Source organism: Chanos chanos, chromosome 1, assembly GCF_902362185.1.
Source record: "Chanos chanos chromosome 1, fChaCha1.1, whole genome shotgun sequence".
Lineage (NCBI taxonomy): Eukaryota > Metazoa > Chordata > Actinopteri > Gonorynchiformes > Chanidae > Chanos > Chanos chanos.
In genome coordinates, this window is record NC_044495.1 from 27080468 (window position 1) to 27097853 (window position 17386).

At 42.8% G+C, this 17386-nt stretch overlaps 2 protein-coding genes across 5 annotated transcripts; both read left to right on the plus strand.

Moving 5' to 3' along the window:
• On the plus strand, positions 1-15535 carry nap1l1 (nucleosome assembly protein 1-like 1). 4 transcript variants are annotated; one of them, XM_030766861.1, is made up of 15 exons: positions 1-62; positions 2911-2947; positions 5630-5718; positions 6864-6966; positions 8152-8293; positions 8789-8881; positions 9410-9538; positions 9753-9824; positions 9920-10059; positions 10176-10321; positions 10445-10464; positions 10732-10854; positions 11499-11531; positions 11699-11749; positions 13635-15535. In XM_030766861.1, exons 2-15 carry the CDS (start codon positions 2931-2933, stop codon positions 13671-13673), a joined length of 1197 nt encoding a protein of 398 aa, XP_030622721.1. In that variant the 5' UTR covers positions 1-62; positions 2911-2930; the 3' UTR covers positions 13674-15535. The 4 variants fall into 4 exon arrangements, with proteins under 4 accessions (XP_030622721.1, XP_030622728.1, XP_030622736.1 ...); XM_030766868.1 differs by having other exon boundaries at positions 8789-8869; XM_030766876.1 differs by having other exon boundaries at positions 8789-8869; positions 11702-11749.
• A 1114-nt stretch (positions 15536-16649) lies between these two features.
• phlda1 (pleckstrin homology-like domain, family A, member 1) lies at positions 16650-17102 on the plus strand. Its single transcript, XM_030777964.1, has one exon. It carries the CDS (start codon positions 16650-16652, stop codon positions 17100-17102), a length of 453 nt encoding a protein of 150 aa, XP_030633824.1.
• The last annotated feature ends 284 nt before the right edge of the window (positions 17103-17386 follow it).

Consider the following 17386-nt stretch of genomic DNA (forward strand, 5'->3'; position numbering starts at 1 on the left):
GCGGAGTCTTTTTCTCTGGGACCGCTTCACTGCGCACCACCTAATCAAGACGCCAGCTAAAGGTAGGCGCAGACTTAAAATATAATGCCCCGCTTTAAACATTAGTGAGGGATATCGTTATGGGCATTTTCATTGTGAGGCGTTCTGAATGCTTAAAAACAGCTGGATCGAAGATTATAATTTCTTCTGATCACTATAGGAAAGAATACAGCCTAGCATGCAAGCTAACGTATCAAGTCAGACGGCAGCAGCCATTGAGACTGAAGCTCCACCATGATGTGTTACATACACTAAGATGAAAGATGAAATGGCTGGAACGTTAATTATGTGTCCTACATTTATTTCTAGAGGCGAAGCAGAGTGGTCCTCATCGTTTTATGCGTATAACAGTTTGAAAGGATCTTGGTTTGTGACTACATTAGCCAGTATTTAGACCTGACCTTATTTCTGGAGTATCCTAACATTGGGTGGGTGAAGTATTTGGGTGGGAGAGAGGTGGCAGGGAAGTTTTTTTTTGTTTTTTGGTCATGTCGTCTACAAAGAATGGAAATGGTTTGTAACTTGTGACGATGATGTGTCCATTCTACCCGTCCAACTGGACTGCGCATTTACAATTTAGTTCATATAGGAAATGTGCAGCTGGCGCAGATTGGACTTGTCTTTCCTCACACCGATTGTTACCATGCAAGTTGCTGGGCCGAATGTTCCTGTAGATTTGACTTGCTTTGACAACAGCTGAATCCAAGTTGCTAGCCACATCGTATTGCTTGTATCTGATTAGCTGACTGTGTTAGCTTACCGAGCTGATCAGAGAGTTAATCCATCCCTGACATACCACTAGCTATCTCTGGCTAGCTAAATTTTCTGAACAGTTGCGTATTTAATAGTTAGCCTTGGTTTAGAGATAGATAAACCCTTTATGCAGGTTTGTTTTTAGCCGTTGCACTGCTTTCACTCTTATGCACACTTGCTCGCCCTTTTCACCTATATGGTGTTAGTTAGCTAACTTAGCTGGCCAGTCAATTGAAGCAACACGTGGTGATGGGGCAGCGGATATGGCCAGGCAGAAAAATGTGCGTTGTACATTGTGTCGTGACGTAGACACGAAATCAGCTCCTCAGTGACTACTATTAGACTTGTAAACCGTTCAATCAGAACTTTTACTGATGCGTGTGATGCAGTTCTCACTGGGTTATTGACGTGAAATTATCGGCTGTAGAACCCCAACCATTTTAAAGTCTGGTATGCAATGACCGTGACACACTCACGATAGCATCTGAAATATTCTAGTCTTGAATAGTGACTGGCGTCTACATCAGTCATACAAGGCCCCTCTTTGGTGGAGCCATACAAATCCTCTCAGATGATGCATTAGATTTTTCAGACTGACGCGACGATTTGGCTCCTTGTCAAATGCTCTTACCTGTTAAGTTTGCATTATTTTTTTTTAAATTTGGTTCTGTCTTTGAGTGTCACACCTTTTGTTTTGTCTCGTGAAAATCTTGAAATAGAATGCAAATGGAGTTGTAGGCGTTCTCATGCTTTAGCACACTGAAAGGTGGCTGTGTAGTCTTTGAAAAATGGTGAGTGTGACCATAAATAATTTGTTTTGCAGCAGAGCACTGGTAGGAAGTAGTGAATTTAGTTCCTTTAGTCTGCCCCCATGTGACATGGCAGCTGAACTCACCTGAAGCTTGACAGGTAGGCTACATTATCTACCATGAAGAAGGTCCTTTAGAGGAGTCTCATCTTTAAACATTAAAGTGAATAATTAAGACTACAGTCTGTGAACTTCTTAGGGTCCTAAAGATTCCAATACTCTGTTCCCTTCCTTTCTGGCATGGTTGTGAGAGCAGAAGTGCTCTCTGCTATTGAAATATGTATCTTGGAGCACTGGTTAGTATAGGTAAGACGCAGCAGTTTGGCCTGTGTAGCTCCCAGCTGAAGGAGTGTGAACAGAGGAGTGAAGTATGTGTGAAGATGTTGGAGACTTCTACCTATGAGACAGGCATGCCAGTCAGCTCATATATGTTGAGTTAGATATATTTTACCAATGAATGAATGAATGCAGTTGAACCAGAATGTACCATTCTGAATGTAACTCTTATTTCATTTATTTTCACTTATTTTTATTCTGGACAATATGGATTCAGTTCAGTATTGGACCAGTGACACTCCAAAAGCTGCCATTCAGACCAGGGTTCCAACACACCAGCAGAGCAACGTGAACTGTAACCCAACTTTTACTGACCTTTTACTGTAGAGAGATTTCCCTTTGTGAGATATTGGATTTTATGTACCTAGGTTACTTTTCCCGTCTAAAATCGCAGATGTTGGAACAACCTTTACTGATGTTGTAGACAACAGAAAAAAACATTTAAGTTATAATTCAATTTAATGTGATGCTGAAAAAAATAATCACAGAAAGGTTAGACGGGCAGATGCGCAGAGATAAGCACACAAGTCTATTGGATCCCATGCATTACATAGAGACTTTGTCTTGCTATGGTGCCTTCCTGGAGTAGGAGGATGAACCCGTCTGCCTCCCGACCTTCCACCACGGTAACGTCTGCCCTGCTGAGTCTCTGCAGGGTTATCGGATATGGTCATGGTGTTAAAAGCAGCTGAAACCTCAGACAGGGCTGTGCTACTCGGGCTAGATTCTTCTCGACTTCAGTAGAGGTCTGAGAGATTTGTGTTCAGGTTCACGGTTCTGTATCTTACCGTGCCTTCGTGGTACCGCTTCGGATTTGCTCACTGTCTACATCTGCTGACGTGCTTCTCTCCTCTCTGAGTCACGATACAGTAGTGTCCATACAGTGTCACCATCGCCAAAGCTCATGCACTGAGATCATCAACAACGAAAGTGATTACAGTCCTTTATTTGTCTCTTTTTTTTTTTCCCTGTAGAATCAACAAAGTCCGGCAACATGGCAGATATCGACAAGTGAGTAGATCTTTTCTTCATAAATGCCTTTTAGCTAAATGTTCCCACACAAACTGGATCTGTTTACCACTCTGCAGGATGCATACCTTTTTTTTTTTTTTTTTTAACCTCACTTTAAATATCTGAATATCTGTCCTTAATCGGTTGAATATTTGATCTCACAGGGATGATGTAGCTCCTGCTATATGACTAACTGTGACTGACGTTGACTCTGTGACTGTTGACTCTCTCCCTCAGGCTGGTCAGTGTGCTGCCATATATAGTCATATCACAGTCAACAACAGTATAATGGAAGATTCCAGTGGCAATTATATGGAACAAATAAACAACTTATGGGAATATATGTCTTTGAAAATGAGCATTGCCAGGGGGCAGAGCCAATAATGAAGCCCTCATTTTATACACAACATAATTGTGTATGGAGCGGTAGAACCTTTCCACAGTGAAGAGTATAGTGGCACATACTGTAATGTTTCAGGTGTAAACCACAGTATATTGGCTGCACAAAATACTATGTGTGTTTAAAAAAAAACATTTTAAACATCATATTAAAAAGATAGGATTTTTGAAACGTTAAGTGACAGGCTACTGAGGAAAACGGGGCTTTGTCTTATGAAGTGATTGGAAAGATCAAAATTGTGCCATGATATCTTTTACCTAATTGCTCATTAAATTGTCAAGACACTCTTGTTTTTTGTTATGTCGTGTGCCTCTGGGAACTACTGATGGCAGCACATATTGGCGTAAGTTCACAGCTGTGAAACTGCTTAATAAATTAAGTATACTCAACGCAAAACAGCTATGTCAGTCACTTCAGATACTGCTCAGTTGTGAAACTAAGGCACAGAGAATGCAAGAAAATCTGTCATGTTAGCCCGGCTTGTGTGTTGTCTGACTGTAATGCTGAAAGGGAGTGGATGGACAGAACTGATGGCTCTTTGAATCCTGAAACTCATCAGCTGATTGGGTAGGAGAGGAGGGCGAGGTGAAGTTGAGGGAAAAGAGAAGGGAGAGTGCATGGTTTTGATAAGTGATGTTTCTTTCTTGCTCAAGTCTCTCTCTCATCAGTAGACAGAGGCAGTTGTTAATATCATGTTTTTAATTGTTGGTTTTCGCTGTCAGGGCTGAGAGCTTAGAAATGACGGTCTGATTTTAGGGAATAAAGAATTCTGAATTTCAAGTTTAAATGTGTGTTTTTCAGTTTGCGCAGAAAATGACGTGTTGCCTATTTCTGATCTCAGTCCAAGTCTTGCATGACATTTGTCCACAAGAGAATGCTCACAGAGCTGCTCTTTGTAGGATCTGTTTCTGCCTTTAATCAGTTTTAAAAAAAGAAATCCAGTTGCACTCATGAAAACAATTTCATGTACAGGCCCAGACAAAGCATAGCAATTAATGAATAAACTCTGCAGATTGCTTTAATTTGCAACTTCCAGTTAATTGCATGAGCAAGCTAAAACACCAGCAAAATACAGTCTTCTGTCTCCAAAGTCTGTGGTGGTTTCATTTTATGAGATGAAGGATGGGGCTTAGAGCATCTTGTTCTGTTGTAATTATGATATTTTGCTAGCACTTAAACATTTGAATCCTATTCTTATGACTATATCTCTAGGAATGTGAATAAAAATGTTAATGAAACTGGTAAGGGGATCATATTACTATGAGTAAATATTTTGTGCTTGATAAAGTCCATGGTCATTGTGTAATGTCTGCATGAATGCTCTAAAGCAAATTGGAATATAAACTACAACGGACAAGTAGGATTTTGTAGCCACTCAATTTCAGCAATAGGCTACCTCTGCCTATTGTACACAATTTTGATTTGCAAATATTATCCTTACATTTTGTGGCCCTCTCTGTGTCTCTCTTGCACACGTTCTAAGACACGTGTAGTGCCCATGTTCATTTTTTTTTATATCTGTCGTGGACAGGTGTATGCTCACCTCTGTACATCATAAGCGTTAAATGCTAACCAGTCAGTGTTTAGAAGCTGCTCTATTTATTAAGCAGACCATGCGCTTCATAATGGATTTTGTGGTATCTAGGCAGTTACACTAAGACCTTGGGGCCCTATTGGAGCACTTTGAAGGTAAATGCGTTTTGCCTTATGCACTGGTTAGGAGAAGGTCCACATCCCTAGACCCCTTGTTGTCTTGAATAAACTCTTTCCAAGGAGCCTGATGTGTGAAGAAGCACCAGCTGTGTGATTGAGTGCCCAGGGCTGTTCCTCTCACTCATCTTGGCTGTGGAGCTTTGTGCTGTGGGAGCTGGTGGAGATGCTGAGAATGGGGTTTGAGTTTCTGTGTGTGTGTGTGTGTGTGCTAGGCCTCCTGCCTGTCCTCCAGGTTGTCCCTGTGCTGACTGGCCCAAACGCCTCATCTCTCCATCTCTGACTGTCTGGCTTTGGTGACACTCCTCACCCTGTGTCATCCTTGACCTGCCAGGCACCACAAAACGTGCCAGCCTCCAGCTGTCAGACAGCCAAGTATACTGCCTCTGCCTTGTGTGGGGTTTCCTGCACTGGATAACAGAGAGGGGCTTTTTAAAAAGATGGTCTTAAAATTCTCCTATGTTATTGTGCCCTACTGTCATCTTGTACGTTAAGGTCTCTAATCGTTACACTGTGTGCGTGTGCATTAACGACGTAAGGGGGATTGACGATAGTATGTTCTCTGTTTCCAGCAAAGACCAGGCTGAGCTGGACCCAGCTGATATGGAGGACGTGGAAGAGGTGGAAGAGGAAGAGACTGGAGAGGATGTGAACAGTAAAGGTGGGGCAGCAGGAACACTTCACACCTCCCCTTTATTTCTTTATTTGGCTTGTTTGTTTTTTATCCTCTCCTTATGAAATCTCTGTTTCTTCTTTTCTTACCCTTCTGGGGGTCACCGCTGTATTATTTGTGGTAGAATACATATCGACCAATAGTTGCGCAGAGTGATGTTGCCTGCACCTGCGGTGTTTAAGTACCTTTAATCTGTTTGGGCAGCTTGAATCATTTTGGTAATCAACAGAGACTATGTGTCTTTTTATTTCTGCCCTAAATCAATTCCTCTTAATAGGTAACAAATCCTGCTTGACTTTCTCATCCTCTTGGAGTCCAAACCAGTATTTGAACGTCCTCGAACATTCTCAGTCTTTGTCAGAGATGGGGTATTTGTTCAGACTCTTGTGCACGACTCTCTGACGGTATTAAGCAGTATTTGGACAGTGTATTTCCTTGTCATGGGGTTTTTTTTGGCTCTCGTTTGTAGTCAGAATTAGACGGCTCTTTGCCCTGTGATATTTATAGTCGGTGGGAGAGGCAACTGGTGAGATTAGACTAATGCTGGTGTCACTGTGCAGTGCTTATCTCGTCTCTGCCATCCACGCACCGTCACACTCATCAGTGTGTGGGAGAGTTGTCTTATGCCGTGGGTCCGATTTAATTAGCAGAGATCATTTGTGTGAGTGTATGTGAGAGGCAGCCTCTTTGCATTTTATGGTCAGTTATTAGGTTAGTTATGAGCTGTCGTATGACTTGTTTGCTATTATAAACCAGTGACCTCGGACCTCCACTGGTTTTTGTTTATTATTCGATCTTTCGGGATACTGGTAAGCCTCATGTGAATTATTCAAAGTTCCCTGCGTGAACACTAACTGTGGAGACAGTGACTTGTCCTCTCTGAAGATGGTCTCCTAGCATCTTTCCCAGCGTAGGGGTGAGCCTGGTTTTCGGTCAGAGTGGTGCCACGTGGTAACGGGTGATTCATGTACACTTTGAATTGGGCTGTCAGGCCATATGTTGTTGGTTCACCGGAGACTGAGCAGGGAGAGCGAGCTCTGTCCCGAATTCTCTCTCCCCCACGCTGCGGTGTGTCCTAGATGGACATTTCTGGATGTGATTTGTGATGCCTGACTCAGTTGCTCTGCCCTCAGCCCGTCAGCTCACTGTCCAGATGATGCAGAACCCACAGATCCTGGCTGCACTGCAGGAGAGACTGGACGGCCTGGTTGGCTCACCGTCTGGCTACATGGAGAGGTATGAACACACACACACACACACACACACACGACGCAGGGGAATCCTCTGTATGAGAACTAGTTTCATTAGCACAGAGTTCTATTATGATTGACCTGTCTCGATGGCAGTGTACTTATCCTCCTGTCATTCCTGACTCAACCAGGTGTTTTGTTGGCTTTATCCAGGGTATCATGTCCGAGATTAAAATCCACGAAACACACAATCCTCTTTCTCACAATTCATTGAAGCAAATCCCCATAAAAAATGTGTCTAGCAGCAGTGCCTATTTCTTTGTTGTTAAGCGCCGGTATCAGGAGAGCCTGTTTGAGGTATGGCGAGTGACATTTCATCACCTCTGGGTGTTGTCATGAACATGTGGTGTCCACTGGAATCGCTTAATCTAAGCCATTGCTCTGCCTAGCCCACGCCTCTGATAATACTTAGAGGATTATAGTGCTCTGCTGTGCTGTAAAGGCTTCAGTCAGTCTCGGCTGGTTCTCAGTAGCCTTAGCAACTGATTCCTGACAATTTCATTGGCTTGTCACAATGGTCATGACTAAGTATGTTTGGCAGGTTGATCCAGAATTGGCCTGTAAACTTTAGCAGCTCTCACAGTTTGAAATGTCTGTTAAATAGTTATTCTCACTCATAAAACAGTGAAAACATTTGTGCCCAAAATGTGACACACCACTTGAGCTACAGAGAGGAGTTGGAGATCCAGCGTAGCGTCCGCATCTGTACGCTTTCTTCGTGGTGAGGAGATGTGTCTCTGTGTGACCTGACCTCAGAACGCGGCACAGTGCAGTTGTGCAGGTGTCAGGGGCCACTGGATATGTGTATGACGTATTAACACATGAACTCCACCTGCTGTAGGGCACAAGCCAAAGGAAATCCCTCTTGTATGTGGGCACACACACACACACACACCTGACACCGACCTCAGGGACTCATCTGTCGAGCTTTTGTGTGCCCTTGCTCTCATTTCAGAGGCATTTCCACCCAGATGTTCAGTCATTGGTGTAGTTTGATGACGCCCCCTCAGCCCAGTGTGTAAGGGCCATGTTTGAGGACATACCAAGTCACTCAACTGAGTCTTCTGATGCATTCCGCATTCACAGAACTCTTTTAGTCGGTCAGCAGGCATAGAGCAGACTGGTTTTGGCTTGATTCTGACGGTCAATCAATGTGATGTTTTCTTTGCAGCTTACCAAAGATAGTGAAGAGACGTGTCAATGCCCTCAAGAATCTCCAAGTGAAGTGCGCCCACATTGAGGCCAAGTTCTACGAAGAGGTCCACGAACTGGAACGGAAGTATGCCGCTCTCTATCAGCCTCTGTTTGACAAGGTGAGAAAAGGTGAAGCTGGTGAAGCTTTGGGTATCAGTGCTTATAGTTCTGACAGTAATTCTGAAGATTTGTAGCCACATAGTGCACACATACTGGGAGAAAACAGTTGGGCTAGGTCACTGTAGAAATTGCAGCCAAGCTGTTGTGCTGATGAAATAAAACTTTAGTTTGGCAGCCAGTGTGCCGCTGCAGTATATATTGTCTCACAGTCTGGGGACTTGCCCAGGGCAAGTCCTGCCCAAGCTTCCTGTATTTATTTAATCTGCAGTTCGAAAGCTGTCGCTCAAAAGACAAAAACTCAGTCACAGATACAAACTGAACCTCATTTGTTATGTTTTAATGGGCAGCTGCTGATTTTTGACTTTGGCATGTCTGCCCAGATTTGACATACAGGATACTTAACACTCTTATATGGTTCCTGGCAACTAGCCTAAAGTATCTGAAGGTGCTGGCTGGGTGAACTTATATGACGTCCACTGTTCCATTGTCTTTAGCGAAGTGACATTGTGAAAGCAGCGTACGAACCCACTGATGAAGAATGTGAATGGAAGGCAGATGAGGAGGAAGAGCTGACAGTAAGTAAGCAGGTACAGGTGATTCCATACCTGCATGCATATCCTGTCTGTACCGCTCTCTCTCTTCTCTCCACTCTTTCTCTCCCCTGCTACAGTGTCTGGGTGCTACTCATATGCTGTCTGTACTGCTCTCTCTCTTCTCTTCACTCTTTGTCTTCACTCTTTCTCTCCCCTGCTACCATGGCTGGGTGCTACTCATATGCTGTCTGTACTGCTCTCTCTCTTCTCTTCACTCTTTGTCTTCACTCTTTCTCTCCCCTGCTACAGTGTCTGGGTGCTACTCATATGCTGTCTGTACTGCTCTCTCTCTTCTCTTCACTCTTTCTCTTCACTCTTTCTCTCCCCTGCTACAGTGTCTTGGTGCTACTCATATCCTGTCTGTACTGCTCTCTTCTCTTCACTCTTTCTCTCCCCTGCTACAGTGTCTGGGTGCTACTCAGTAACTTGTTTATATATGATTATTTTGCTGCCCTTTGCCTGTTGGAATGGTGCTAGAGCAGCCATGTCACGCTACACCATTTTCCTTATTTTTGCTCTCAGGAGGAAATGAAGGAAAAAGCTAAAGTGGAGGATGAGAAGAAGGACGAGGAGAAGGAGGACCCCAAAGGAATCCCCGAATTCTGGCTCACCGTTTTCAAAAATGTCGACCTGCTCAGCGACATGTTGCAGGTGGAGTGAAACATAAAGACATGATGAAGGGGCAGAGAGAATAGCTGTTTTGGAAAGTAGGTCATGCAGCAGGGGTATTTACAGGAAAGAAGTGCTCCCAAATGCATTATTGCTGCCACCTGCTGGCCAAGAAATTGAACAGTTTAGATGTTTGTTTCATTTTCACGCCTCGCTTTTGCTCCACTGTGATTTGAATCTGTCTGCTGTTTTTTAGGAACATGATGAACCAATCCTTAAGCACTTACAGGATATCAAAGTCAAGTTCTCAGATGCAGGCCAGCCAATGGTAAGCTCTCTGTCCCCCTTTGCCCCACTTTCCATATCTGTGCTTCTTTCTGCTGCCTGCCTGCGCCTTTACACTGCTTCTCTTTCTCTCCTCAGAGTTTCACATTAGAGTTCCATTTTGAGCCCAACGACTACTTCACAAATCAAGTGTTGACAAAGACCTACAAGATGAGGTCTGAGCCAGATGAGTCAGATCCCTTTTCCTTTGACGGGCCAGAAATCATGTCCTGCACAGGGTAGGCTCATCTCCCTTCTTTCTTTCTTTCTTTTTCTCTCTCTCTCTCTCTCAGTCCCTTTGCATGGTCTTCACTCTGAGAATGTTGTTGTTGAACATCCTGGCTCTGGTCTGCAGGTGTCAGATTGACTGGGTTAAAGGCAAGAACGTCACATTGAAAACAATCAAGAAGAAGCAGAAACACAAAGGCCGTGGCACAGTTCGCACGGTCACCAAAACAGTCCCCAACGATTCCTTCTTCAACTTCTTTTCCCCTCCTGAAGGTGCAGTCAACTTACTCTCGTTTTTCACCTTTGCTTAGCTTGTTTGTATGAAGACATCCGCTCACTAGAGTACGGATTGCCTGAAGTTGACTTTACGGCTAATCTTCTCATTTTCTCTTTTAGTTCCAGAAAATGGAGAACTGGTAAGTAACCATTGTATATGTATTTGCCTTCCACCCTAAACATTGACAGGCAAACTCAGTTCATTATTAAAAAGAAAAAAAAAAACAACTTTCCTCCCTCTATGCTCTTTCTCCACTCCTCGTGCGTGTGTGTGCGTGTGTGCGTGTGTGCGTGTGTGCGTGTGTGCGTGTGTGCGTGTGTGTGTGTGTGTGTGTACGTGTTCTGTCTGAATCACATGGGGATGTTTAATGCCAGTCTTGATTGGTCTCTCTTTGGCACTGTTGCAGGATGAGGACTCGGAGGCGGTGCTGGCAGCTGACTTTGAGATCGGTCATTTCATCCGCGAGCGCATCGTGCCCCGAGCAGTTCTGTACTTTACAGGAGAGGCCATCGAAGATGACGACGATGACGTGAGTTTCAGTTTAGAGCGGCGGTGTAACAGTACGTGCCTTCACACCACACTGTGTGGTGTGGGACAAACGATTCTGTACATGTTGCAACCCAAGTCGCTTTCCACAACTATTCAATGATGTTTCCACATGGGGAAATGGCTGATGAAACACAGTTTGTTATTCCAGTCCCTGAATGCCTGTAACACAGGTGTCTGTGCATGCTCACTGAACAAACTGAAGAAGCACACGTGGGAGTTTTTCAAAATTGACTATAAATAACTGTTTTTCTTGGAGACTGAACCATTGGCGAGCGGCTGTGTTTCTGGTTATGCCTTACTCTGTCGGTATGGCACGTGAGCCGTTCTTGGTGAACTTTACGTTTGAAATTTACATTTTACATTTTTTTTTTCTGCCGTACCAAATTGTGACCCCAAAAAGTGAGGTATGTACTGAATCGTTAGTTCTGTGTACTGTTGCACCCTCTCGGTTGAAAGAGTGTATACTGGTGTAGGTCTGAACAGGGGTTTTAGAAATGCACTAACTGTGTGTCACATCTGAGCCTTGTATGGACCTGAGCTGACTGACCCTAACGGTAAAGGTTTAGGGAAAGACTGCTTTTGAAATAACTGTGCTTTTGACTGAGCTCTGTTTGGTCTTTTCAGTATGACGAAGAGGGAGAAGAGGCTGACGATGAGGTGAATCTCCTGCATTCTTTTGACCTGTTTCTTTCTATCTGTGTTCCACTGATGCATGTATTCTTTAGACCTCTGTTTCTGTGTATCGCTGTTCCGTTGATGTACGTTTTCTTATTTTCACATCTGAACGACTAGAAGTCTTGAACGTGTTTTCTCTGTCTGTGTAGGAGGGAGAGGAGGAGGCAGATGAAGAAAATGACCCAGACTATGATCCTAAGGTAGGTGACCCTTCACACTGTCTTTCCTCAGGGTTTGGATCATGTAAAATCTATTCAGTTTGGAGTTTGAGATTTCAACATACAGAACACATACTGCCCAGTGCATCTCATGGCAAAACCTGCTTTTATTATTTTTACACTTGAGGGTCTTTCTAAATGAAATGCCGAGTTACGACTGGTCATCTTTGAACCAGCATCAAATGTAACCAAGTTAAGAACCAAAGCTGAAAATACAAACATAGATGAAAAGCGCTCTTCCTTTAAAGATGGCACTAAAAACTGGCATTGTCTCAACATTAACATGTTGGCTTTACCTGGCTATGGGTACTGCGAAAATGGATTCATATCAATCCTCTAGTGGCTTTCTTTAGTATAACTCTCATTTCACAATGGAAATGCTACCAGAGCATGCTTTTCTGTTATTTTAATTTCATTCTGTTGCTTTTCATCTTTGCTCTATTTCTTTAACTGCATGTGAATAATACACTGGACACTAAAGTGATAGAGATCAGAAATGACTTTATTAATGGATTTGTTTGACTTGCTGGATTTCACTTTGGTCTTTCGGGCAAACGCTTACGCAGAGCATTCTTGCTCTTAGAAGACTTTAATCTACTGTCTTTAATTTCACGTATTGGATTCATTAATGTTCTCATCTCCGATCATTTGGGCACCTTGTCAGCTCCTTTCTAAATTTCTCCTCACTAGGTGTAAGTGATGTCTGTAGAAATAACCCTCTGTCCTGGTAGGTACAGTTCGTGAAATGTTGGCTTTAATGCATCCTCCTCCTCCTCCTCCTCCTCCTCCTCTTCCTCTCCTCCAGCCTACACCGCTCATTTAATTTTGATTCCCATCTTCATCCACCTAACCCCCAAATCCCCACCATCCATCCCCTCAGACCTGCACTTACAACTAACATAGTGGGTTGTTTTTGTAATGAATTTTTTTTTTTTTTTTTGCTTAAATTTATTCCCCTTTAACCGTAGTGAGCTTTGCATTAGTATTTGTATATCTTCTGTATGTTGAAGCCCAGCAAACATATCTACTGATTTGATCACGTTTCTCCAATATTTTTACTTGTATCTTTACGTATATGTATAATTTTATCTATATATACACATACATAGAAATTGTAAAAATCTTTTGAGAAAACCAGCCCGCTATTGGTTGGGAGAAAAAGTGGACGTGACGTCATATTCGTGATGGGTCCAGTGTCTGTCATTTTACATGTCACCGTTTCATTTGTCTGTGAAATTAACACAGGAGACTTTACACTGTCAACAAATATCAAACTGACACTGAAGAAAGCAATTATTATAATGTATAATATGTAATATTAAGATGAAAAGGAGAAAATGTTGCTATACCTTCACAAGACTTGTTACTTGACAAAGCTCACAAGTATGACACTCTTGTCACCTTGCAGTGGAGAGATTAGCATCCACAGTTAACAGAATTAAATTATGTAAGAATCTGATCCTTGATGTTCTATCATCTGATATTCCCAACAGTGTTCTTGTTTCCAATACTGAAGTAGAATCCCATATATATGTCTAAAAAATTGAACAAGGACTGCCATGATTTTCAAAGTGATTTGTCCTTAAGTTTCCTGTGTGTGAAATGTGAAAAAGTAACTGCACAAAAATCTCTCTCTCTTTCTGAAAATGTTACCTCTGCCAAGAGCCAGTCTCAGTGCAGAATGTAGGAGACAGTTTCACTGTTGATGAAACTTGTTGGCTGTTTTTGCATAATCTGAGGGAGAGATCGCTGGGCAGCGGGTTTGTGGTGTGTGTGTGTGTGTGTGTTTGTGAAGTATAGTATAATCATTAGCTGTCATGACCCTTTCTCTCTCTCCCTCTCTCTCTTTTTTTCCTGTGCTCTGCAGAAGGACGCCAATCCCCCAGCAGAGTGCAAACAGCAGTGATACCTGTACTGGTGACCTTGAGGATCAACTGCACTGTAACAGCTTCTCAAACGAAACCTAGTTACTTACCGCCTTATAATGTTTTGTATTTTTCTTGGTAGAAATAATTGAAAAAAGGGGTTTTAAGATTTTTGTTACAAAAAAACAGACTATATAATGGGAGCCATTGCTCAATATGCATAGTATTTTGCTAGATTTTTTTTTTTTTTTTTTGGGTTCTGTTTTTTTGTTTAATTATTTTTCTCTCTGTATAAATAGTTAGGAAACAGAAAATCCCTCAAAAAGCATGACACTTTTTTCTTCACTGCTAAACTAGTTTGGGTTCTTGTGAGTCTTGTTGTATTGCTCTTAGACAACAGCTGTGGATAGACGGCACTGAGGCGATGATAGAAGAGAAACTAGTGATAAGTTGTTCCAAACTATTCCTTTTCCCCTCGATATACAACCAAAGTTTAGTGGACTCTGACTTACAGAGTAAAGCCACAGGCACTGGCATTACAGCAGGGCTATTAAAAACAACAGCCTTCTCGAGTGCTCTCTGGTCGAAGTGAACATGAACTGCTGCTTTTACCTCTTGTTAAAATTGAGATTGTAATGCAAATGCAGTTAACTTTTTCTTCAGACCAATCAGACAGAATAAAATCTCTCAATTTGAACATTCCAACGTGACAACTGGCTAAACATCCACAACAGTTTGAACTCGTTTTCTGGTTGGTCTGCGTTTTAAACGGAAAGAATGTAAGCATGGAAGTCAGCGCTAGTTTGCCAGTTAACAGTTTGAGTGCAGTTATCCTCCCAAAGGAGAGATGTTCAAAGCACATGCCGCCTTGATTTGGCCTGGTCAACCCCCTTTACATTCCAGATCATTCTGATGAGGGTTAATTGGGCAGATGGCGGTTAGGGGTCATACTCCTTCCTGTCGCCACCCACTTTTGCCTCGTTAGACGCACTGTTGTGTGACGGTCTTTCCTATAGCACTTTGTACTACTGTTAGCATATTCTAGAGGCATCCGTGAAACAGCTGTGCCGTAAGTACTGTTCCTTTCACCCATTTTGACCAAGTGCTAAGTATTCCAGATCTACCCAACCTGACCCAATGGGCACTGCCTGCTCTCAAAGCATTTATGTCCAGTGATTTATTCTGGAATGTGCCAGCAACCATGAGGATTCAGTTTGGTTGACAAATTACATATGAGGAATAGGTGTTTGAAAGGTTGTTCTTTGTCAGAGAAACCCAGTGTGTTCATTTTTTTTTTTTAAATCCCTCTGCGTAGAGCCCTGAGTGAATTACGTTCTAAGGCCAGAATTTAGCAGTTGATGGTTTGCAAGCTGGTCTCTGAACGTTTGGCCTATCACTGTGAAGGGGTGTGCGGGTGTGTGTGTGTTTGTGTGAGAGAGTGAGTGAGTGACAGAGAGCAAAAGAGAACATTATACAGCCAGAGGGAGGTTTCGGAGACACTGGTTGCTCAGATTACCTCTTCCTTGTAGCCCAACCCAGCAGGATTGTACTGAAGCAAGTAAGAGCAATACTGTCCAAGAGATCTTGAAAGAAATGGTTGAAACCCACAGTTCTCCCCCCCCCCCTTTTTTCCACCAGCCAGGTCTTGTAAGCTCTGTGTGTGTGATTGTGTTCGCATGTAATAGAGGCACTCTGACAAACTGCCTTTTCTTTGAGCTCCACACACACAGACTGGGTGGGTGATTGATTAATACTGTGTGATTGTCAAGAATGCGACATGGGACTCTGTAGGTCCCATGGAACAGCTGTTGTCATAGCAAAATGCCATGCTACAAATTACTAATGTACTCAGTAACTGTATGTGTATGTATGTTCATGAAATAAATTGGTTAAACGTGCACGATCATGTCCAGTTGTGTTCTCATTAAAATTTGTGGACAAATGAATTGTACTGAAATTTTTGTGAGCATGCTGTCAATTTTTGACCGACTGCTTAGTTGTATGAATGAGTTCTGAGGCCATGATGGCAAAAAGTAGCTTTTTTTTTGCCTACTGTTTACTCTGGGGACAGTCCAGATGCAAAGACCGTAATGATTGATCACCAGTTCAATCATCCACAGTCTTGCTTAAAAAAAAACAAAAAAACGGAGGGTTATATCTTGAGTTGAGAATACAAATAATACATGCAGAGTCACAATCAGCACATCAGAAGAAGGTGTGCACCAAGTTATAAAAGAATACATACTGAGTAGTGATGTTGCCTAAAACAAACTTTATGATTTGTAGTTTTGAAGCACCACAAGGGGGCAGGAGTCCCTAAACAGCAGGATTTCACTACGTTATAAAATCAATGTGTGATTAAATCAGTGTGTGATTAAAGCATTGCAAGTTTAAGTTTTTAAATGCCTGCTTTGCTATCTGCATACCGGACCCTCAAAATGAAAGAAACAAAGTTATCTAATGGTGTCAACTTATGAATGATACTTTGAAGCTGACCATTATTTTTCTTGAATTTTGAGGTGGTCAGTAATAAATGTGGTAAATATTCAAATTTGAGTGTTCAAAGCAAATTAATTCAGCTTGGGTTTTCCATACAAATCCAAAAGCCTTTTATGTCAAGAACATTGTAAAATAAATAAATGAATATTTTTAAAAAGCCTAACAATAATATCCCTTAGATACATATGATTTTGGTGCTTTTCGTCTGCTGGTTGCCTCCCAGGCAATGGCATTTATTTCTGTGGGTCATCCATTCTAGAGGTCTTTTGACATGCGAGTTCTCTTTCCGCTGCATGTCACTCGGGGGGCGGTCCACAACTGAAGAAAAACCCCAGTGTAATCGGATGCAAGCTACAGTCAATTGAGCGACTGCTGCTGACCCAGCCGCCAAGCAAATAGCGAGGTCCCCTCATACCCATCGCAGAAATCTTCGTTTCAGTCAAATACTTTTTTTCCCCTTCAGAAACAATACTACCAAGCGTCAAGCATTCTCTTCTTAAACTCGGGATTCCGTCAACATGCTGGAGAACGGTGGTAAGGTGCTGAAAGAGGGGCTTCTGGAGAAGCGCAGCGACGGATTGCTGCAACTGTGGAAGAAAAAGCACTGCGTCCTCACGGAAGATGGAGTGCTCCTTCATTCGCCGAAACAGCACGACCACCCACATCATCAGCACCACAGCCACGACACCGGTAAAGTGAAAGAGCTGCATTTCGCCAACATGAAGACCGTGGACTGTGTCGAGAGAAAAGGAAAGTACGTCTATTTCACTGTGGTTATGTCGGAGGGCAAGGAGATTGATTTCAGGTGTCCCCAGGACGAGGGTTGGAACGCCGAAATAACTTTGCAGATGGTGCAGTACAAAAACCGACAAGCAATACTTGCTGTTAAGTCGACACGACAGAAACAGCAGTTGCTCGTGGTTCAGCTCCCGGGACAAAAAATGATCAGAAACTCACAGAACGTTGCGTGAGCTACGATTAGGACATTCGGCGTTTGCGGTAAGCGTGTCCAAAAGGTTGTTTGCAGCATGACAAAATATCCTACAGCCATAAAGGGGATATCCCTTGCGTGGAAATGTATTGGATACACATTCCCCTCCGACCTTTGATATTTGATAAGGTTCAGGATAGCGTTAGTCTCACATAACAGCATTACCATGGCTTAACACAGTGACATGTCTGCTCTTGAGCTTTGATGATGCTGATATCGGTATGACAGATACATATCGTTGCAATGCCCCTTTACATAAAATGG